The sequence below is a fragment of the Amphiura filiformis genome, chromosome 11 (assembly GCF_039555335.1).
Source record: "Amphiura filiformis chromosome 11, Afil_fr2py, whole genome shotgun sequence".
Taxonomy (NCBI): Eukaryota; Metazoa; Echinodermata; class Ophiuroidea; order Amphilepidida; family Amphiuridae; genus Amphiura; species Amphiura filiformis.
In genome coordinates, this window is record NC_092638.1 from 49,643,210 (window position 1) to 49,667,007 (window position 23,798).

The window sequence follows — 23,798 nt, forward strand, 5'->3', positions numbered from 1 at the left end:
ACAGGGTGTCCCAGAAAAAATTACCGGACAAAGTTAGTTGGACGTAAATCAAGAAATAGACATCAGAATCCAAAATTATAAACACCAGCATGTAGCCCATCTTATTCTGCATCTTGTACGCCAATTTTACTGGAATCGGTTGACCGATTGCAAAGAAATGAGCGATTACATAACGCATGCGTCAATTCACTTCATTCCAAGTTTGAAAGAAAGATCATTCGATCAACACAATGCATATTTTGTTCTGTGAAATCCTTTTCGTTCTTTTCAAACAATCTGTTTCTTGCAAAACATTTAATTAAGTTCTGTTCAAATTTTAAAACCAGCACAATATTGAAAATGAAAAGATGTAATTGCATGTAAGATGATGCTTGGTACTTGTAAATATCTTTTTTCGTTAATGTTGATATAAATGTTGCATAAAGAATTATTGCATAAAGAATTCCAGTTGGCTTCTCACACACATTAGTGTTTTGGGAATGTTTCCAAGAAATTGTAATGCGAAGTTTAAGTCTTTTAAAACTTCGACATTAATGTTGCATGGTATAAGCAATCACACGTAAAGCTGTAATGACCTGATTTTTGTCAGTCTTGGCTCAAATGTTTTTTTGGAAAGTTAAAATATACCATAGTTGCACAACCTAAAGAATTAAAGTACGAAAGCTTCCAATTGAAGAAATCAAAGTTTTCTCAGACAAATTGTTACTCATCTTCAGTAAAAGCATGAATAACATAACACCGTCGGATTATAAAATAGATAATGTGGACTAAATTTAATGAGATACACAAACTTAAGAAAGCGATGAGAGAGTATGAAAAAAGCGCCTTTTGATCAAACTTGGAATGAACTGCATTGATGCGCGCATTGTGTAATCGTTAATTTCTTCGCAACCAGTCAACCTAATCAAATAAAATTTTTGTATGTGATGCACAATAACATGGGCTATGCGCTACATTTTAAACTGTTTGATTCTGATGTCTATTTCTCGACTTACGTTCAATTTTATTCACTTTGTAATTTTTTATGGGACACCCTGTATATCAAGTCAATTATAGATAATAGAGATTGCGATTTCTAAATGTATGTATCGAATGTACATGCAATCTCTTCAAAATCACTCTCCTGTGATGGGATTTTGAATAGATTTCACATACATTCGATTGGAAATCACAATCTCTATATTATGCTAAGTGTGTTATCCCATTACAATTTTATTATTGTAGTTTTAACGTGAGCTGTAATATCAGCAGAGCTTGTTTTGAGATGTGGTTCATTAAACCAATAAAAAGATGTGGTCCAGTGAACCAATGACAAACAAAAAATACAAAGGATTTTCCAACTCTTTGCAGGGTTGCCAAAAGATTTCAGCCCGAATCGCGGGTCAAAAAATCGAAAAGTCGCCCAATTTTTCTCTTTACCATTGGTTTCTATGGGGCAGGAAACTATCGGAAGTCATGCGGGAGCCAAAGTTGAAAAGTCGCCCAAATTTTTTCTTAACCATTGGTTTCTATGGGACAGGAAATTGTCAAAAGTCGCGTGGAAAATCTTCACAAGTCGCCCAATTGGGCTACCAAATCGCAGGTTTGGCAACCCTGACTCTTTGCTGATTTTTACTACCCTACAAACAGGCAACAGGAACATGTAATAATATCAATATCAAGCTTATTTTGAGGGGTAGTTGCCTGTCCAGTATCTCAAAACAGGAAAATGCTGACATTACAGCCTGAGGTGGACGGTAACATGATTCAATTGGAATGAGTCGGAAGTTGCTAATATTGTTTTTGAGATATCGGTAAAAACAGTGTCCAAATTCTTTTGTCTTATAATGTTTTCAGCCATTGATAAATTGCTCATAACTCGGTAACCAGATGTCCGATTTTGATGGGGATTGCATCAAAATGTAGCATTCGTAAACTTCCAGAAAAAGATGTAAAAAACTTCTCATTGAAAAGTGCCGACATGTGACTCATTCCCCTTGATCATGTCTTTTTTCTTCTTTTGGTTACCCCTGGGTGTTTGGTGGTTCTTCAATCTTCATACCTTGGTTTTAATCATTTTATTACAGGATGATTTAGCTGATGACGATGTTATGATTCTTGACACGGGTCATGAGGTGTATCTGTGGTTGGGTCCAGCTAGCAGTGATGTGGAGAAGAAATTGGCATTTAAAAGTGCACAGGTCAGTATTCAGTTATGTTGTGTAAATAAAACTTTGGTGCCAGGCTTTGCTAAAAGATAATTTGAAGTATCATGTTGGAACTAAGCATGTGGGTGGGATGTTAGGAATCATAGATTAAAGAGGTACAGATAGACACATAGTCCCGTGCTTTGTATGCAGTGAGAATTCTCGCATATTCATGAGAGCTGATTGTTCTGTGAGCATATGTGTACATGTGAAACATAGCAAGATGCAGAGAGGGCAGTTTCGTCTATCGTACTTCATGAAATAATTGGTCCTTATTAGCAGATGATGCTGGACTTTACCATTTCGTGCACCATCTGTTTATATTCGTCTTTGCTTGGAACACTTCCTTTATCCAACTCGCCATGATGTTAAAATTGCGGCTGGTTTCTTTCAAAATCAGGGCCAGAAGTTTGTTGTGTGCTGCAAGAATCCATTTCTCCTCCATTTATGTCATATATCACAAAAAAATTGTATAAGAATCCACATGGGAGAATATTTGCAAGAATTGATTTACAGATTCTCTCCAAATTTCTAGCCCGGAAAAGGTCAAGAGTCTCGGTGCAATACGTACCTTTAGGGTTTCTCTGCCGGACAACATCTGGTAGACATATAAACTGAGCTCAAAAAGAAACTTATAATTTTTCACAAGGTCATATCTTGAAATCCTGTCCATCAAATTGAACCAAAATTACACACAGATTTACTTCAAGACTCTACTCTTAACACTGTCAGTAACCAAGCAGTTATCCAACTGACACAACAGCAAAATGCACTGACATGGGACAGCTTCCTGGACCACATTCACAGCCCAGCCCTGTTTAATGAAAAAAGTGTATGAAAAGCAGAAAGCAGCACCGTTTTATCATCTGTGCAAGGATCTTGTGTGCATTCTCACTGATTTTTTGTCCTGGGTGCCAAATGTTGGGCTGTGAAAGTGAAGGAAGTCTGTCCCATTACAGTGCATTTTGCTGTTGTGTCAGTTGGACAACTGCTTGGTTACTGACATGTCTTTTGAGTAAAGTATTAAGGTAATCCTGTGTGTAATTTTGGTTCATTTTGATTGACAGTATTTTAAGATATGACCTTGTGATTCACAAGTTAAATTATAAGTTTCTTTTTGAGCTCAGTTTATATAACTATATATAGGTACATATATATTGATCCACATAAAATAGATTGAAATAATACTATGAACAATTGTGTTCATTTGAATCCACAGGTTTATGTGCAGCATCTGAAGAATAAAGAACCAGACCGCGTCCGCAAGCTGGCAGCAGTACGGAAAGGTAAAGAGCCGTGGAAATTCATCCGGTGTTTCCATGGATGGGGACTCTTCAAGACAGCACCGGGAACCACATAAACTAGACGATTTTATGGGGCTACAATGAATGCAAACTATGTTTTGCTTAGTTCCTTTTACAAATTAAGCATACGCGCAATGCTCTCGCCATGTTACTATGCACTGTAGCAAATTATACATACAACATGTAGTTTTTTGACTCTACAACAGCAGATCGCATCGGCAGCCAATCATAGACAAGTGTGTTTAACACAGTGACTATGTGATACTCTGATCAGCTCTTAAATTGGCGGGTTTCATAACATTGTGGATTGATATAGAATGATGTACACACAGCTGGGCGACGTATCTACGCGAGCTGCGCTTTGCGTATTGTGTGACCGACGCATGTTTTTGTGATTTTACGCAAGCGTAAGTTAAGATTTTATTGACTCGCGTAGTAACAAAAACCGAATAATTTTGTCTATTACGAGCTGATCATAGTATAGTAAAGTACACTCTTGTAAAAGGAATACAGTAATTTACTATAATTGCCAAATTCTCATGACCACATGGGTTTGTTAACAAGAACTGATTATACTCAAGTCAGCATTGCAATATATATTAATCATATTCACAATATTTTAACATAGAAAGAAAAGTGGTTTATGTACGCGCATTTTGATACCCAATTCGCCCAATATAAACAACACAGCAGTATTTTTTTTAAAACAAAACCCAAATTTAAAAGTTGCACTTTCAGTGATCATTGGTTAATAAACACAAGCATTGTTGCATGTCAAACCAGCCATTATCTTGACACTGAATTTGAATCAATACAGTTTACTGCAACTTTTTAATTCAGGGTCTTCCTGTAAAAATACTGCTGCATTGTTAATATTGAACAAAATTGGGCGAATGGGGTATCACAATTCACGTACATAAACCACCTGTGTCTCTGTTACAATATTGTGAAGGAAACTTAGCTGTCATCTTGTAGGAACAAATGTTATCAAAAACAGTTTGAGATGAAAACTAGACGTCTAACAGCAATAAGAATGTACTTTCATTATGTTGATTTTTGATTTTATGATTATGTTGCAATACAAATTTTATACAAAATATTTGAATGAAGAACATTTTGAATGAGTTTCCAACCAATGCTAGAGATAATATATAATGCACTTTGCAGGTGAAAATAAAATCTCTAAGAGCTATTTTGATTGGTTACAAACAGGGCTATGTCATGTATTGGGCCAATCAGAGATATGGTAAGAATAATGAGTAGGGCTGAATGGGATTAAGCTTAAAATTGCTAAGAGATTTAAAAGCTATAGTTTGATTGGTTACTCAGATGATTACATTATGTAATTAACCAATCAGGGGCACTGTTAGAAAGGCAGTAGTGCCCATGGCATATGCTCTTCATTATTACCCAGAATTCACCACTGTATCATGCACAAATTTAGCAGCAAACAGATGTAGTCTGCAATGGGCTATTCTGTTTGAAATCCATACACCCCCTATGGAAGACATGACCTTAATCTTCCAAGCAGGGAGTGCAACTTTCAAAGAGATTACCTGAATGGGTGACTCCATTTGAAATCTACACCCCTGTGTGGGAAAATTTAAGGTCATGTCTTCCATAGGGGGGATTTCAACTGGAATAGCCCAATTTTAGTGAAATTCATCCGTGTTCTCATAAAATGAGCATAAAGTTGACAAGATTCCTTATTTTTATACACTTTAAAAGCAAACATGTCAGGGTTGCTCCTTGATTTCGTCTTTGTTCTTCCTTGATTTAGTCTTCAAAAAATAATCGTTTACCCATTTCCTATTTTGCCTGGCATTCCGACGAATGTTATAAATACATTTTGCCATGGCTACTTTATGCTCATTTTGAGGGAACAGGTCACATAAGTGCACTAAAACAGTTTAGTTTCCATTAATAGACAAAATGGGGTATTCCAGTTAAAATCTATACACCCCTGAAAGACATGACTGTAATCTCCCATACAGGGGGTGTAAATTTTGAGATGCCCATTCAGGTAACAGAATTTGAAATTCACACTCTCTGTGTGGTGGGAGATTAAGATCATGTTTTCCACATGGGGTGTATGGATTTCAACTGGACTAGCCCAATTTGGTAGTAATATTCATTTCACGTTTCATTTGAAATAGTTTACATCAGAATCATGTTGCTATATGATATTGAATGCTACAGTAATTTTTCATAATTTTATGGGCTTCCAACCATTATGTAATGAATTTGGAACTCTAAATAAGTGAACTAATTAACAATGAAGTGTCTGATTCCAATTGAAGAGAATATACATTATACAATCATTATCCATCTTGCAGTAAATCATATAGATTGAAAGAAGTATACATCAGTTTATGGATGCATATCTCAAGTAAGGCAAAAGAAAAAAGTGTTTGGTTGTCCTTGACTAAGGAGAAATTTATTTAAAAATTATTCTTGTCACAAAGCTTTTGCCTTTTTCAAAAATTTGTTAACATTTTGTTTCAAATGAAAAAGTATGCAAGTGCTCCTCCGTCCTTGTTCAAGTTCGACTTCAATTTTATTAAATACATTCAGGCCTTCAGCCCATAGTATTACACAATATTTTGGATTATAAAGCATCACAAATATTCAGAAATGGTGGATTGGCCCTGATGTGTATGCCTTCCTTCCTGAAAGCTTAAATATATAATTTTGGTCAAATTTATATATTTATTTTGTTATTCTTTGCCAAATACTACAAAATATTATAACTAACAACTGTCAGGAAAGTTTTCTTGTCATTTTAAGCCACAAGGTAAAATGAAAGAAATCTCACTTACTATCTTAGCTGCTTAACTGTGGTGTTCAATGGGAGATTTAAAGTCATAATCATGACTTCAATTCAAACTTGCTCTGTTCTAAAAACATTTGATGAATTTGGCTGAATCCAAGTAGGTGTAACATGACACATGTGTGAACATTACAAATATGCCAAAAAATTAAGTTTGACAATTTTTTTCCAAAGTCATTTTAAAAGATCACACATGATGGCCTTAACTCTCTCAAACCCTCAGACTAGTCTCAGCTCAAACCATTGGTGCACTACGTCCAAAATTTGGACTTAAATTATTTTCATGGATATAGCCAATGCCAATGTTATCTAAAAGGAACAGCTATGAAAGGCTTGTTATGTTACACTCATCCTGAATTTTGTTTTATTTTGGCAGGGAGTATGTGGGCAAGGACAACCAAGCAATTTATTTCAATGGTCTAATGTGCTATTCCAGTTGAATTCCATACACCTATGGAAGACATGACTTTATTCTCCCACACAGGGTGTCGATTTCAAATTTCAAATTTCAGGTAACTCCATTTGAAATTCACACTCCATGTATTGGAGAGAAAGGTCATGTCCATTGGGGTGTGTGGAATTCAACCAGAATAGCCCAGTCTAACTGGTATGACACCTGGAAAGCAGCTGGAATGTTTTCTTCATTTATTATAGGCTTATATTATATTAATTTTTAGGATATTAATTTGTGTATCATAGTACTTGCAACCTATTATAATAAAGGTGCTATTTATTAACATTTTAAATACTGGATATTGTGTGTTTTGTTTTTGTGTTGAAGATCATGTTAAATAAGCTGGTGTATATCTTTTGGTGTATCCTTGATAAAAGGCCATACAGGCCGAGTATGTGATGTAGAATGTAACATGTCTTTGTTATTTATAACCTATTCCCATTCTGTTTCCAGAAATACGTAGAATGTCTGGTGGAATATATATCAATTTCACTTCATCAAACATTCGTTAGTTAAACATTACTGGAAATATACTGCGCCAATAAAGTATCCTTACACTTGGAAAAATAATCACAATTTCAAAACTGAACAATATTTGGGTAAATTTGTTAATAGATGCACTATCTAATCCTGCACATTATGACACCACATCGAATCCAATTTTACCACATGAAGTAAAGTTACAAGCAATGGAATAGACGAAGGTCCAGTTTTAAAAGTGACAAACTGGCCTATACAAGGCGCAAAAAGATTCCCAACAAGCGAAACAAAGAGAACAGTTTCTTGAATGAAGCGTTATTTAAAGCAGTTTTTATTTCTATTTTTACTTCTCTGTACTTTTCATAACTTTAATTTTATTTGTCAGTTCTTTTGTTTCAGTTTTCTTTTTTAAATCAAAACCAAACGCATTAATTAGCCATTTACCACTCTCAAATCAGATGTCTAGTCTGTGGAGTTTTGAATAGGCCAGTTTGTCACTTTTAAAACTGGACCTTCGTCTAATCAAATGCTTGTAACTTTGCTTCTTGAAGTCACATTTGATTCAATGAGGTGTCATAATGTGCAGCATTATAGAGTGCAGCATTATAGAGTGCATCTATTTAAAAAAAACAAATTTACCCCAATATTGTTCAGTTTGGAAATTTTGATTATTTATTCAAGTGTAAGGATATTATATTGGCGCAGTATATAATGGGAATAGATTAAATAACAGCCATGTTATTGACAAAGTAACAGGTGTAAGTCAGTTCTTCTGTGGCAAACTGGCCAAGTGGGGCTTCCTGTTTAAGATAGACAATTGTGATGCGATCAAACAAAATTAGTCGGAACTAGGAAATATTGATTTTGAGATATAGCCCAACAAAGGTAATATTTCCTTTTGTTTCGTGTTGTTTTAGAAACTCTTTTTTTAAATTGCTGGTTGTTCAATTTCAATGGGGTTTTCAGCAAAATGCAGCTTTGTAAATGTGTGTTACATCCTACAAGACACTGGAAATTTAATATTTTCGAGTTCCGACTGATTTTGCTTGATCGCATCAATAACAACTGTCCGGAAGGTTACTGGTCATTTCAAGATTAAACAATGAGATAAAATGAAAGAAAACCCACAATCTTGGCTGCTGAAAGTTTTCCAAAGACAGCTGCCATTTGTTTATGATGATGCATTAACTGCACAATTGCACTTCTGTGAAAAAAAGTGCACTGGGACTCAAAAACAACACTATGCCAGTTTCAAGATGGTAAATTTATTTTATTTTGCCAATTTTCACAGATTTTCGAATCATACCACTGCTTAAAGGAGTGTTTCGTGATCCTAGCATCTTCTTTTTATATTTTTCAGTAGATATCCACATAAAAAGCTTATTCCCAAAATTTCAGTTGATTCCAATTTTGCGTTTGCAAGTTAAGCATGATTATGTGTATTACACTGCTCCATAGACAATGTGTTGTAATTTCGTTCTGGTATACCAGAACGAAATTCAAATTTCACGATATCTTTGCTAAACAAATTAATCTGCAAGAAATTTTTTGTACATAAACATTATGTAGCCAGAGGTTTCCAGTGGTATAAAAATCTCAACTTTTTTTGGAGAAAAGTGGGGGGATGAGGCTGTGGATCACGAAATGCCCTTTTAATTGCTCATTTCAAATGATCGATCTTGAGAGAACAGTAGGTGTACTCAATCAAGTCAATCACCCACACAATCAGTTGATTTCTTTGTTAATGGGCTATTCCAGTTGACATCCATACACCCCTATGGTAGACATGATCTTAATCTCCCACACAGGGGGTGTGAATTTCAAATGGAGTCACCCATTTAGGTAACCCCATTTGAAATTCACACTACCTGCATGGGAGAACAAGATCATGACTTCCATAGGGAGTGTAGGGATTTCAAATGGAATTGCCCAAATTGCTTAAAAGTGCCCCAATATTATGAGTTTGAGTGCCTTATCGTTTGATTTTAAATTGGGCTATGTGAGCACTGCCGCCTTGGCCTGTGTTCATCCATTCCACATGTAATTCCACCACACAGGCTTCCAAGATCACACCACTAAATCCGGTCCAACCATATCTGACTAAAAAAATAACAAGTGTTTCCATTTGCAGGCCACACCTGGTTGATCTGAAATTTGGAATGAAGGCTGATAGTTGTGCTCTGTGGATGTTTTCTAAATATCTAACCATAAAAATGTTACAATTCTGAAATTTTAGGCATGTTTTTTATTCGATTCACCAAATTATGTAACAACAGAGAGGTGCTGTGCTGTAAGACTGGTATGATTTATATTGTTTTTAATGCACCAATGTGAAAAAATCGAGCAGCTCAACTACCAAAAAATTGCTGATTATTGGGTAGAATATATCCTAACCTTTAGGCAAAATGATGTTTTGAATGCACTAGGGAGTTGTAACCATGAGCAAATAATGAATTCTTCTGTACAAATCAAATAAAGGAACTTGATTTTTGTGGTGTGAGCCCTTCCATCAGTGTTTAAATTTCCAAAGATGCATAGAGTGGTCATAAAAGGAACAAGATGCTAGAAACTCTTCAATGTCAGTTTTAGCAGAAATATCCGTTTCATTGTTTGCCTTAGTCCTCTGCAACACACTTGCATCTACACTAGAAACCGTTGTTTCTGGTGACACCTGTATCGGTTCATCCCCAGTCCTTTGTTGGGTAGTCTTGGATGCATTGCAGGCTGCACCACTTGTATTGCCAGAATCATCAACACTACATTGAGACAATGCATCTTGTAATTGGTCAGTGTCATCAGTCTTATTTGAAGGTATCCCATAGTTAGATGTGATGCCATCTTGTCTGCACCAGTCTACACCATATGCTAGTGACTTGTGCTCCATATAAGATGCTACAATTGGTTGGCTTTGGTTTTCTGGAAGATATTAGATTATATGTCATACAGCCATTACAGAAAGAGAATTACATGTATGTTTTCAGCCAAAGTGGACAATGCTTACAGCAGGCCCGTACGCAGGATTTTTTTTGGGGGGTGCTGATTTTGAAAAAGTGGACTTTTTTCCCAAAGGGGGGGGGGATTCGTGAAAAGTGGACTTTCTTCCCAAAATCTGGACCATTTTTGAAAAAAAAAAAACCTATACTTTGAAAATGGGGGGTACGTGCATACGGGCCTGGCTTACATTGACTGTACTACAAGCAAATATTTCTTCATTAAATTCAAAGTACCCCCGATGGCAAATTTCATATTCATATTCATTTCAAAAATAGGGGTGGGCTTATAACCGGGTGGAGGGGCTAGTACTTGATTTGTATATGCCCATGTACCAGTAATTTCTATCATCTATGTCAATGTTTTTTAATTATAAGTATGGAATTAGAGAATAAAGGTATTGTTTTAGCCACTGGAGTGCATCTATCATCTCATATAACACAAGCAACATCATTATTTTAAGTAAAACAACAAGGTGAAGCCGAGTTGTTTTACGCCAAAAATAATGATGTCGCCCGTGTTATATGAGACGATAGATGCACGACTCGATTAAAAACAATACCTTTATTCTCATTCTTAAACACTTCAATTCAAATAAAGAATAGCATGAGTATACCAAATTTTAATCAAATTAAATCTTACATTTTAATTACATGGAATTACCTAGGGCTTAAAATTGATCAATCCCGCTGTTGCTATCCACCTCCGATTGGTTCATATAACGCGACTTGTATCAACCTCACACCCATGCGCTACAGTGTGTGATATCATGATATGTCACCAATAAGGTTGCAGGAACGTTCTCAAGTATTTATTAAGAATGTCAATTATCAACTGATATTCTTTTATATTTGTTCTAAAATGTGAGAGAAAACAACCCCAACCTTTGCTAAGAGAGGAATTGTATTAGTAAACCCAGCAAGAAACCGGGGGGGGGGGGTACTCAAGTTTGGTTTTGGTAGGGACGTGCCGCTGAGATTTTGGAAGTAGACCCATAAATATACCAATTTTTGGAAGAAAGAAATTAGGACCCATTGATATACCAAAAGTCAAAATTTTTGGCCAAATTTACCTAAAATTGTCTTAGTTTTTACAAATTTTCCCAAAATTTTCCCAAAATTTTGGCTAGATTAAGGAAAAATTGGGCTGTTTTCTGAAAAAATTGAGAAAATTTTGAAAAAAGGACCCATTCATATACCAAAATAGGCTTTGAAAAAGGGGTCACTGATATACCAGAAGGCTGAAAATGCTACCCATGTTTGCGGCACGTCCCCGTATGGTCATTTGTACTGAGTACCCCCCCGGGCAAGAAACCAACCTGTTATTGTGTCACAGTCTAATATATGGAATCCATTATGCATACCAGCAGCCAAGAGTAGACGGCCATGTTTGGGATGCCATTTGAGACGCCAAACACCGCCCCCTATAGGTGTCTCACTCAGTGGTTGACGCATCTGCCTTGTGTCCCATACTAGAATGTTCTCATCATAGCTGCAATGTGAAGACAATTTTGAGGGGTTAGTACAAGAAGATTTCATCTACAATAGCTGCCAGGTGTCATATATTATCAGACTTTACAATAATAGAATGCAGAAATTGTCAAATGTATATAGGGCAGCTGACATTACCAACAGTTTTGAAGAACACCTGTTTCCCTCTGCAGTACACAGGTAGGGAAAACCTTTTGTTTGATCTGGGGTGGTGGTGGGCAAGTTGCCAATACGGGGCTATGCTGCTGGTTCAACTTTTCAGAATAAAGAACATACATGGCATATTTTATGTAAAAGAGACCGTCAAAATGTTTGGATAGCAAACTCTCTACCACAACAAATAAATACTTGTTAAAGGTTTCTTACATGTACTACTCATGAGCATGTAAAAGTGAACAAGTAGTTTGTTTGTTTTAGACTAACACACCCTCAGAAAAAGAACTAAAGCCATAATGTACAATCTTATAAAATCAAATTGGTTATTTTTTTTAACCTGAATTTTTTGCTACAGTTGGGTTATTCCTTCATGTAATTTTACACAAAATTAGGGTTAGGGTTAGTTTAGGGTTATGATTAGGATTAGGCTTAGGGTTAGGATTAGGGTTACGGTTAGAGTTAGGATTAGCTTACACGAAATAATTACATGAAGGATCCGGTACCTACATTTGTAATGTCCACACATGTCCCAACTTTCACCAAGATGTTATCAGCCAAATTTGTTGTGTTTGTAGGTCAACAGAGCAATTTTGACAAAAAGTCGCATTACAAAATGAAGTCCACCTTCCCTGGCCAAAATAATCAGGATTTTTGTGTTGTGTTGTTTTTGTTTTTTGTATCTTACCTTCCAGATGCCAATAGATGTTCTCTGTTGACATTGCTTTGTATGGAACATACTCCCATTTGATGGCTGGAAATGAAAAAGGAGTAAAACAGTCATTCCTAAATCAATTTCTGGTAAATAAATTCTATCTGCCATTTTGAATAGAAACATGGAATTTCTATGATCTGGTGCCGTCCATGGAGGCCAAAGAAGGCATTTTTTGACTGAAAACATCAAAGGTCTAGCTAGCATACTTGGTTCTAAAGTTTTGTGTTGTCTATTTTCAAATGTATTTTATTGTTTTTATATTTTTTGCCTTTGGCCTCCATGGACCAGATCGTGGCACATATGAAAAGAAACATGTTTGCGGCACATAATTTTCACAAAATTGATACATTTTCTTTTAGGCCTAAATATTTGCGAGCATGAGAATCTTTCAAATCCATGTTACTAATGAAATGTCCTCTACATGAACATTTGTGACGTGTCATGTCAAAAGGAGACACTTTTGGGCAGGTAATCAATTTTGAGGTTTTTACATATTTTAAATATAGAGATATTTTACTCCACAACGCCATTTTCCCCTATGAAATCAGACATTCCTAAGCGAAGATATTGAGTTCGTAAGTTATGGTATTATAAAATTGGAAATTGAGATATCGGCCTTTAAAAATATTATTGACAATGTTGAGAGTAGGAATTACCTTGAAAAATGTCTCAAAAAATACAAGATGCCAGTTATATTCCGGTCTGAAACTACCAGACAATATTTTTAAAATTAATAACATCACAAATTCACAACAAACCCAAATTGTGAAAAAATCATCCCCGGGCAGATTTTTGGCCATTTCTCCATTTACGATCCTGCCCAAAAGTGTCTCCTTTTGACATGACACGTCACATTTCATGGTTTACAGTATTGTACTTAAACAATAATTGTTTGAGTAAGACAGTGTGCATGAAAATTTTATTATTGGGAATTATTTCCTCACACTTTCACCACTTATATGCTGTGATATTAATTTTATTATTTCATACATTTCACTGATTTTGACATCAATCATCTTGATTTCTCAACATGCAAAAGTAGAGGAGTGCCCATAATCCCTGTCATTTCACATACCTTTTACTCACAAAAGTTGGTTTGTAGCAAGGTGTTCGTACATCCCAACCCTTAAAACGACAGTCATCTCCACCTGTAAGAGGGAAAAAAAACAATTGGATTATTTCAGTTGCATTGTAATCCACGTACCCTTATGAGCCTTTGAAACATGTGTGACCTTCATCTTCCACACAGGGAGTGTGAATTTCAAATGGAGTTACCTGAATGGGTGACTCTTATTTGAAATTGACACATCCTGTATGGGAGATAAAGGTAATGTCTTCCATAGGGGGTGTATGGATTTCAACTGGAATAGCCCAATGGGCTAATCCATTTAAAATCCACACCCCTGTGGAAAATTTGGGAAACACCTTCCACAGGGGAGTATGAATTTCAAATGGAATGAACACATTAGTCAGGATTCAAGTTAAATCTTTCTCATAGGGCGTATGAAATTCAAATGGAACTGCCTAATGTGTTCATTCCATTTGAAATTCATACTCCCCCTGTGGAAGATATTTCCAAAATCTTTCACAGGGGTAGTGTGGATTTTAAATGGAATAGCCCAATATGGCTATACATCAATGGATCACTTTCTACAGGAAATCTTATGGATCTTGCAGTCCTGAAAATTTCTGGTGAATATTTTGAAAATTTTAGTACCAGTACCTAAAAAGTGGATACTTTCAATGTTTAATACTGATTTCATTTGAAATTTGAACAAAATAAAAATGCATAATCCCGAGACTTTGCATGTCTCTTAAATGAACCTTTGCATTTTGGTTTTAGGGAACAAACCAAAAGTTTGATGATGTTCTATAAACAAAAGTCCTTTTGCTAGTTTGTACAAAACTAGTTAAAATATCGGTCAAAGTTGATTTTTCAACATTCAGAGGGAGGAATGGAAAGGGTCAGCCCCTAACAAATGATCTTTTGTTTAAAAGTCATCATCAAACTTTTGGTTTGTTCCCTAAGGTCAAAGCACAATATTTATGTAGTTTTTGATATCAAATACAGAAACATAGTAATATACATACACAATGACTAGTTTTGTTTGTCTCTTTTACAATCTTGGCGAAATGTGTACAAAAAACAACAACCAAACTGCAAAAAAAAGACAAAATTGGATCGCTATACGATACTGAAAAATATTTTTTTTAAATGAACACATGGGCAAAAAAAAAGACGGCCAACACGTAGCACTAAGCGCTAAATTGGAGTTCACATAGCAATGCTCGCGGGTATCTGAGACATACATTATTTTTTTCTTGGCCTAAGATGAAAGCACTAAAGAAATATTTGCTATGCAAACAAACGAACAAATACCTGAGTAGACAATACTAGGCTGCCAATAGTCAAATGCAGCAATCCAAGCCTCAAATCCATGTGCATCCCATTGCAGTAGTGATGTCATGGCAACCGTGTCAGAGGTCACATCTAACAGATTCAGTTTACCTTTGGAGTCGCTTACAACAATCTGTGAAGGGCTGAATGGAGACAAAAAGTGTTGTTACTTTCATGAATATTAAATCATAAGTATCAAATTCAATACTGTTGCACCTGTATATTTTTGGGTTCTTCAGATCAGTATAGTCTTGCACAAGACTGTTAGTTGTAGACAAAATCTCTGCAGGAAGTGTACAAGTAAGGCTTGCAATATCAACAATTCCCATTTGGCAATAATCAGCAAATCTTCTTGTAAAATAACTTGCATTAAGTAAGGTTGATTTTCCTGCTGCAACTAAACATTGGTTTTCTTGGGTTACCCACACCCCACAATAAATCCAATCACATCACTGTCTTGTATTTACCCGTTCCATTTGGCATTGGCCCAGTCAAGAGATAGCGCTAAACACTGCTCATCAGGAGATGGTACAATACTATGGGAACTGAGCTGCTCTAGACGATAACCTTCTCTTTTACCCTGCAACATGAAGAAGATAAAATACATAAATGACAAAATTTCATGTGATGAAGATAACACAAACAAAAGAATCATTTTAGAACTTTTAAGGTGGTACTACACCCCTGATAAATTTTGTGATTAATTTTGCATTTTTCTCAAAAATAACTACACACTGGTAACAAAAGTTATGTATATTATAGGGGGAATCCAATTACTTCACTGAAATTTCAGTGATTCAAGACAAGTGATTCATTATATATTTTAAGAAATGAGGTACATTCTATCGGTACCTCTTTTCTTATCATAAATAACATACCGCTTGTCTTGAGTCACTGAAATTCCAGTGTAGTAACTGGATTCCTTGCCCCTATGATATACATATCTTTTGTTACCAGTGTGTTATTATTGTTTGAGAAAAATGCAAAAATAGTCACAAATTTATCCACTTTGTTCTACCTTGATGGAGCATCTTCATAGTTGTGGAGTTTGACCTAATGGTTACAGTACTTGCCTTTGGTGCATGAGGTCATAAGTTCAATCCCCCACGGTGGACATTTGCTGTGGTATTAACTTGAAAAATAAAGTCTGAATTTAACAACATCTGAAGATTAAAATCAGACTTCTAGTCTCACCATGGTTCATTTGGAATTGGGTAAAATGAGAGTACTCCGTCCTTGGGATGGGATGTTACGCCATTGGTCCTATGTATAGAGAACCATACCTGCACACATAATGTCACAGTCAGTTTCAGAGTAGGTTGACTGTCTAAAACTGCACCTGAACAACATTCCACATGTATAGCAGCTTATATCCAGGTGAATGTATTGTTATTGGTGAACATTTCCCCCACTTAAAACCACATCGCATATGCACAGTTTATCCCTTACACTGTGTTTTGAATAACTATTGTAGCCCATCAACCCTGCGGTTAAGAGGCTAGGAAATCATTCCTAATATCTCACACCCAGGTTTGTATCCCTTTATCTAATCCTGCCCCACATGACAAGGACTTTTTTAGCACACCTTATCTTGTATTGATACAATGGCAGCCAGGACTATTTTTTTCTAAGCATGTTTACTATTGGATTAAGCCATCACATGATTATAATAGGCTTTACTGATTGGTGGGTAAGGTCAATGCTATTGTTTATTTTGTGATAAGGCTGTGCATATTACTGCATATATGAAAAATACACTGCATATTTTGATACAGGCGATTTACTCAATTACTTCCAACTGACGAAATTAAGTTCCTGTTATCTACCCAGTAATGTTTGCTTATCTTAATTGGAACCCTTATATTTATTGGGCCAAGGTTATTATCTGCATGGTATAATTGAATTTCAATAGGCCTATGATAGTGTATTGATTTGAAAGTTTGTATTTCAATGAGTCGTTTCTTGCTGGAGAGTTAAGCCAGAGTCAGGGTGTAGGTATCATTATGCCTCAAATCACTTAATTTATTGTAAGATCAATGCAGAGTAGGTTACATATGAAAATGGAAAGTTGGAACAAATTACTATACACCTGATCCGTGAACTGTGTCTTTTTGAAAGACTCTTCTTGTTATAGTATTAAGATTGTTTCAATGCTAAGATGACGAAGGTTGACTACCTCTACAAAGCTACAAAACAAAGACCAAGTTTAGACATCCATAAACTGCACTTTATGACAACCTATTTACATGTCAGACATTGATATCTCTCTAGCCCAACATTCTTGAAACAAGATTAAAAACTACTCACATCATTTGGTAATGTAGAATACAAAATGACTTGTCCTTCAGCATTAGCTACTGCCAGGCAGGGTCTGTCTGAAATGGACTGGCAACACCTGTTGTAAGAAATAATAGCAACAACAATTTAAGAATTTTTAATTTGTCAAACCTAATTCTGCGCATGAACCCCCCCCCCCCTCCAGCAATGAAAGTCAAAAATTTTCACAACATGCACGATTTGAGGTTGAGGGTTAGGGTACTTTTTTCTGCAACACAGCAGACGTAGGCATATGACTGTACAGGTATGCAAAAAATTAAAAAAATTAAAATTGTACCTCTCTATCAAGGCAACACGGCAACAGGGCAACAAACACAAAATTCACTAAAGACTAAAAGTTTATACGGCAACAAGGCAACAAACACTACAATCAACGCAAAAAAAAAGAAAAAATCATTGTGTAATCTCGGCAACATGGCAACAAACATAAAATTCACTCAAGAAAAATTTATACGGCAACAAGGCAACAAACACTACAATCAACGCAAAAAAAAAAAAGAAAAATCATCGCTCAATCTCGCAACATGGCAACAAACACGAAATTCACTCAAGAAAAGTTTATGCTTCCTTGCTACCAGTACTCGTCACACGTCACTCGTTACGCGTTGCCGGGCAACAAACACAAGTACCCCAACCCGCAACCTCAAATCATGCACTGTCTTAAAATTTTACGCGCTTCGTGCAAAATCATTTAAAGGTTCAATTTAAGTCCGATATTCAACTTCATTATGACCAAAATTAATGTGTGATTGGCCACATTTGTGCGCGCTCCATGAGCACTTGATTCAAGAATTGGGGATGGGTGCCATTATGTATCCATATACGTCTAGCCCTTTTCTATTCACAGATTATCCATTGTATTCCTTTTGTTTGAGGTTCGTTGCCTCGACCATTACCTAGAGTAATGGAGGTAGCTAGCTGCCCAGAGACCGTTATCAACACAATAGCTCAAGATAACGGTCTCGGGCAGCGAACTAAACAAACGGAATACCATGGGCATTCTAGAAACACTATGGAAAGGATCACAACATACATGTAGAATCTGAGTTGGTTAATAGTCTCAGATAGAATTTTGGAAAAAAAATGCATTTACAGCTTGATTTAAATGCAAATGTTACATGGCAAGAGAAAATTATAGAGGGCTCCTGCAGTCCGTATAACAGTAATTCATATAACACCACTGGTGCTCGGTTAGATTTATGCAAATTAAATTTTAATTAGCATAACGAAGTAAATATTCATAAATAAAAAGTAACCGTTTCGTTGAATGTAAACTCAGTACATGTATATAAACTTGCCACTGGTTTTTAGAAGGGAATCTGCCTTTATCCTTGCCCAACCCAAAACGCTCAACGGTCCATGCAAATCAGCTGCTAGGCAAGAACCCCCGGGATAGTACCAAGGGGGTGACACTAAATTCACGGTTGTTCTATTAGCAACGCAAAATCTATGAAAAATTCAGCTGGTTTACTAGCTAGAAAGTGAGGCCAGTTATCGATCCGTTATAGCTCGTTATGAAAAATTCATGTTCGACCCTTGGATCATGTTAATTGAGTTTGGCAAATAACAACGTTGTTAGTTTTGCGTAACTTTGCCTGTTCAATGAGAGTATAGCGCTCCCCCAATACATCTTGGCACAAAACAAGCGAAAACGATACAGTTTAATGAAATGGCGGACGGGTATTCCCATCAGGCACCAGTGATATGTTTTTTCAAAGAAAGTCTACTAATTTGATATGAAATGACATTTTGCAATAGCAAAGTCAAATTAGGACTTGCTGTCAATAATATGAAGGAAATATGTGACAGAGGCAAGGTGGGCAATACAAGTAGTATTTTTAAGTTATAATAACCTTTGATACCCGACCTGACCTTCCATCAAGGCGCCTTATTCGTCTTTATGTATTTCTATTATGCTCTCAAGTAAAATAAAATACCAATCTGCTCTGAGCAGACAATGTTACTTGGCTCCCAGCATGAATTATTGATTTTATACGGAAGTAAAGAAATGCACAGTGTATGTGCATGATGTGCAAGCATACTCCAAATATTTATGGTAAATCTGAATAGTGGTCACATGTGGACATATCATGTGTTCGGGAAATCACGTGGCAACATTTTAAGATTTCAGGCTTGTTTACTAGCTTTTACTAGTTAATTGCCATTTTTACTCTTTATTATTTATCTTTGTTAATTAACATATATTTTAAATGCTGATAAATCGTGGTTGGCTACCCATGATATCTGTTAAATGCAATGTTTTATGAATATAATTCTACCACGCAGAGGGGGTCACGCAGCAGAATTTCACATCACCTGACTTAGCTACATTTCAAGCTCTGCTCTTCAAATTCATGTAAATTTCAAAGTTTATACATTTAATATATTTAATATGATACTAATTTTTGTTATAACCAACTGGTACACGAAATATACTAGCTTATTACCTATACAGAAAGGTGATTATCAGCCTTCACTCAGCAAATTGACATGCCCGGCATATGCAGCCATTCTCCGTCTGGATAACATGACTGTCGCCCTCAATACGTCTGGGCTTAAATTTAAATAACAATACGCTATTTACATATCAATGCGGCCTCATGCTAATTAAAGCTGCCCCATCCAGGAGTTCATCTATGATAGTACCCGACCAGGGGAGCTTCGCAAACTAACCTGCGGTACTTATTACAAGGGGGTGGGGTGCAAAGCCTTACTGTGACCTACCCGTAATGGGGAGCACCATTGGACACAACGTTACTAGGTCTTTCAAATATCTGCTTATACTCACATTTTTCTAAGATATAAATTTCTTGGTGTTGAAACAGATTGCAGTCCAAATATTTGACAACTCTATATAATTTGCATTATTCATTAATCATTTGAATAACAATGGTCACGAGGTGAATAAACTCCAGCGGATTAAAGCAAGTGAATAACCTACCAAACCACTTCAAATACAATTGTCAATTGAGATCAATTCTGTATTTATTTGATTAAATCTCTTGCATTTGTCATTAAATAGACTCGCACGCAGGACACATGGGAAGAATATTAAACTATCTCGAGGTGTTTTTATTTTGGGAAAAAACCCACAACTTTTACAAAATAATACATCAGTTTTTTCCATTTTGTTTTTGGAAAATTAATACACTTAATACAACAAATTCGTTTATTTTTGCTCAACAGTATATGTAAGATAAACGGTTCAAAACAGACCATCACCATAGATAATCGGTGTCTTGTTGAGGTATGGTTCGCATGTTAGTCGCTCTGAAGGCTCAACCCCTTCGGGGTCTCGCCTTCCGAGCGACTAACATGCTCACCATACCTCAACAAGACACTGATTATCTATGGTAATGGTTTGTTTCTCACCCTTTATCTACTACTTAGCCTTAACCCCTAGCTACGCCACTGTCCTACACATCGGACTATGCACACCCTTGGTCAGGGGCACCTGATCTACTTTCGCCCCCGGACACCCTGTCCCAAAGTTACGCCACTGTTGCTGTTGTGATGATCCAACAGCTGATGACTGGCAGGAAGTTATGACACTTCCGGTAGTGACATTAGTCTTAGTTGCAGTCTCCAACAATGGATCATACACATGACTTAAATTGTTCCCCTCAACTCGGTTCATAACTCCTCTCTTAGAGGGTCAGGAAAGCATGATGGATCAAAGAGTCCATTCAGATCAGGAAGAAAGGGCAAGGAGTTATGAACAGAGACGAGGTGATCTACAATCTAAGTCATGTTTATAAGTAAGACTAGCAGAAGTGACATAACTTTCCGCCAGTCTTCAGCTGTTGGATTCTCACAACAACAAGAAGTCAGTAGATCCCTGACAAAACTGTCAGCAAGAAAATAAAGTTTCTTCAATTGGTTTTGACAAATTAAAAACTCTTTAATTCTTAATAAATCTGATGAACCTGTTTCAATACCAATAACAATCAGATGAACAATATTTTAAAAAAAGTAAAAAAAAGAAACAAAACAAAAAACAAACAAAAAACTTTGACTTAAACTACTCACCATTTCATATCTAGGATAGCAGGCATTTCCAAAGCTTGGTTTTCTTGAAGTGGTTTATTGCCTGTAGCATCAGATGCAGACTCACTTGATATGTCAGAATGTAAGGTATACAGAATCAGTTTTCCTAATCGTCTCCTGTGAGGCTGACTTTGACTGGAACTACTATTTTCGTCCTGTGACAAAATACAAGAAATATATGTCTTACTGACTCAAGTATAGTCGGGTGATAGTCCCAACCCACAATTAGGGGTGAGACTATACTGAAATTTAATGATTTTTTTATTTTTAAATATTTTTTTTAGTGTATTTTTTTTTACAATTTCTGGGATTTTTTCAAAAAATTTGGGGTGAGACTTTATATTCAAAGGTGGGACTAAACTTGTGTCAGTACGGTATATTGATACCACAATTTATCAATTGAAATTTGCCCCGGATTACTGTTTGAGCATGGAAGAAATATTTGGATCTAAAATTTGTGGTATGTGTAATGTACTAGTGTCAGTTAGGCCTAAGACACAGAGAAAATGTTGCCTACAAAAAAATAAGATAAATTGGGCTAGGTGACAAGTCAAAGCTGTACTGTTTTAGTTTAATTTACATGCTCATAAATGTACACGCCATGCATAAAGCAGGGACTGTCTTTTGGAATTAAATAGCTCTTCAAGGAGAGCTTTTTAGAGCATTTACAATATAATATAAGGAGAGAATGGTCAACTAAAAGGAGAGCTAAAAATCACTCTCTATCAGATTTAAGGAGAGCAGTAGAGAGTGATTGCTCTCGCTCTCCTGAAAAGGCAGTCCCTGCATAAAGTAGGCTAAACTTTAATTTTAAGTTTTGATGTACCGGTAAACTGAATTTGATTGAGCCTGAATTCTAAAACCAACCTGGTTGCTGTCTTGTGCTGCATCCTCCAGCTGGTATGTCCCACAAGCTAACACATCCTTGAATCCATCAATGGGACACCACTCCACGGAGTCGGCACTATATTCAGTATCCACATATTGTACTTGCTCAGTATTATTTGTAGTGTTACATTCCATGATGACCTAAACTATGCTATAGTCGATTTTTGAGAAATAAAAAATACAAACTAATTATTATAATCATGATGAATGCCTTCACAGGATCTCAAAATTATACTGATGCATGGTTGCTGTTTAAATTTTTAAAAATCAGATATTTTTTTATTGAAATCTGATACTTTTATTTGAATCAATTTTTAATTTTTCCAAGAATTCCGCTGCTATACTCATGATAAAGTCAAAAGAGATCAGTGGAATACTAGACATAATAAGCAATCTTATCAGGTATTTCCAAAAATATCAAAACATGTTTTAAAATTTTACAGAAAAAAAATTGGTAAAATAATGGGAAAAACCCTTGCTGCCTGTCTTTGAATACATTGAGGGAATAATTGTTCTCTTGAAGGTATAGGTTCCAGGCTGTAGAAGCATTATTCTAATATAAAAGGTTGAACAAGTGAATGATACGCTGTTTCTTTGATGGTTGAGTTACAGCTCCATAGGTTGCGTCGAACCACAGACGGGACTGTATGTTCATGGACTGCTACAGTCCCAGTGCCGTACTATTACGCTGACTTTCGTATTCGGCGAGTAAAAACTTCTAAGAGGCCTGTACTTATTGGAAGAAGAAGAAGAAGAAAAAGAGGAGGACGATTTCGACCTCCTGGTTTGTTTACAAACAGAGGTAGACAAAAAACCGTTCCACTTGTCCAAACACTCAAGTATCAGAAGGATGGTCCACAATAGCGTGATTCACGTAACCTGAATAGGGTAGGTATGCTAGGTGAATTCAAATTTGCCATCAAACTGCACCATTTTACATATCAAATTAAAGCCCTTGAGTAAAGAAAGCCAAAACTGAAAACATTTTTATCATAGCACTTTCCGTAACAAAGTTACATCTTGTCAAAGATTGACTTTCATCAAAAAGATTCAGATAGCAAAATTCCCCAAAACGGCATTTAGGGGTGTTTCTAGATCTTAGTCTCATGGCGATAGCAGCTTCTTTTAATGGAACTGCTATCAAAATCCCTCTAAAATTCCATGTGCGACTTGATTATCACCATAAAAAATCGTATATTTGGGTCAAGTGAAGTATAGAAAACATATTTATGTAGGTTTCCTTCACCAACCTATTCTCGAAAAAAAATTCAAATTTCTATGTAAATATGCATTGTGTTTGGGTCCCGGTCGCGGCGAATTTCGCTGACTAGCAAATGTGTTAACTAAGGTTTGCCTGGGATACCTAAATAGGGATTAAAAAGCTGTCACGTAGAACCATGTGCTTCTATTGTCCAATTTGCCATCAAGATTTCATATGGAAACAGTTCAGACCCAGTACACGATCATGTCAGAAATTAATATTTTGTTCTGGGTCTGATTATTCGGACTACTACAGTCCATGGTA

At 36.1% G+C, this 23,798-nt stretch overlaps 2 protein-coding genes across 3 annotated transcripts in view; one reads left to right on the forward strand and one right to left on the reverse strand.

Moving 5' to 3' along the window:
* LOC140164941 (protein flightless-1 homolog) overlaps window positions 1-7,066 on the forward strand; it is a 69,484-nt gene extending 62,418 nt beyond the window's left edge. Inside the window, 2 exon segments of the mRNA XM_072188341.1 lie at window positions 2,067-2,180; window positions 3,406-7,066. Coding sequence (XP_072044442.1) covers window positions 2,067-2,180; window positions 3,406-3,546 — 255 coding nt within the window. The 3' untranslated portion in view covers window positions 3,547-7,066.
* A 2,081-nt stretch (window positions 7,067-9,147) lies between these two features.
* The window catches only part of LOC140164946 (diphthine methyltransferase-like), a 145,980-nt gene continuing 131,329 nt past the window's right edge, over window positions 9,148-23,798 (reverse strand). For both annotated transcript variants that reach the window (XM_072188346.1, XM_072188345.1), the window contains exons 2-10: window positions 22,253-22,424; window positions 21,368-21,540; window positions 17,309-17,396; window positions 15,469-15,581; window positions 14,984-15,144; window positions 13,679-13,751; window positions 12,577-12,642; window positions 11,564-11,736; window positions 9,148-10,170 (exon numbers count right to left, since the gene is read on the reverse strand). In XM_072188346.1, coding sequence (XP_072044447.1) covers window positions 9,764-10,170; window positions 11,564-11,736; window positions 12,577-12,642; window positions 13,679-13,751; window positions 14,984-15,144; window positions 15,469-15,581; window positions 17,309-17,396; window positions 21,368-21,540; window positions 22,253-22,408 — 1,410 coding nt within the window. In that variant the 5' untranslated portion in view covers window positions 22,409-22,424 and the 3' untranslated portion in view covers window positions 9,148-9,763. The remainder of the gene's footprint in view (window positions 10,171-11,563; window positions 11,737-12,576; window positions 12,643-13,678; window positions 13,752-14,983; window positions 15,145-15,468; window positions 15,582-17,308; window positions 17,397-21,367; window positions 21,541-22,252; window positions 22,425-23,798) is intronic.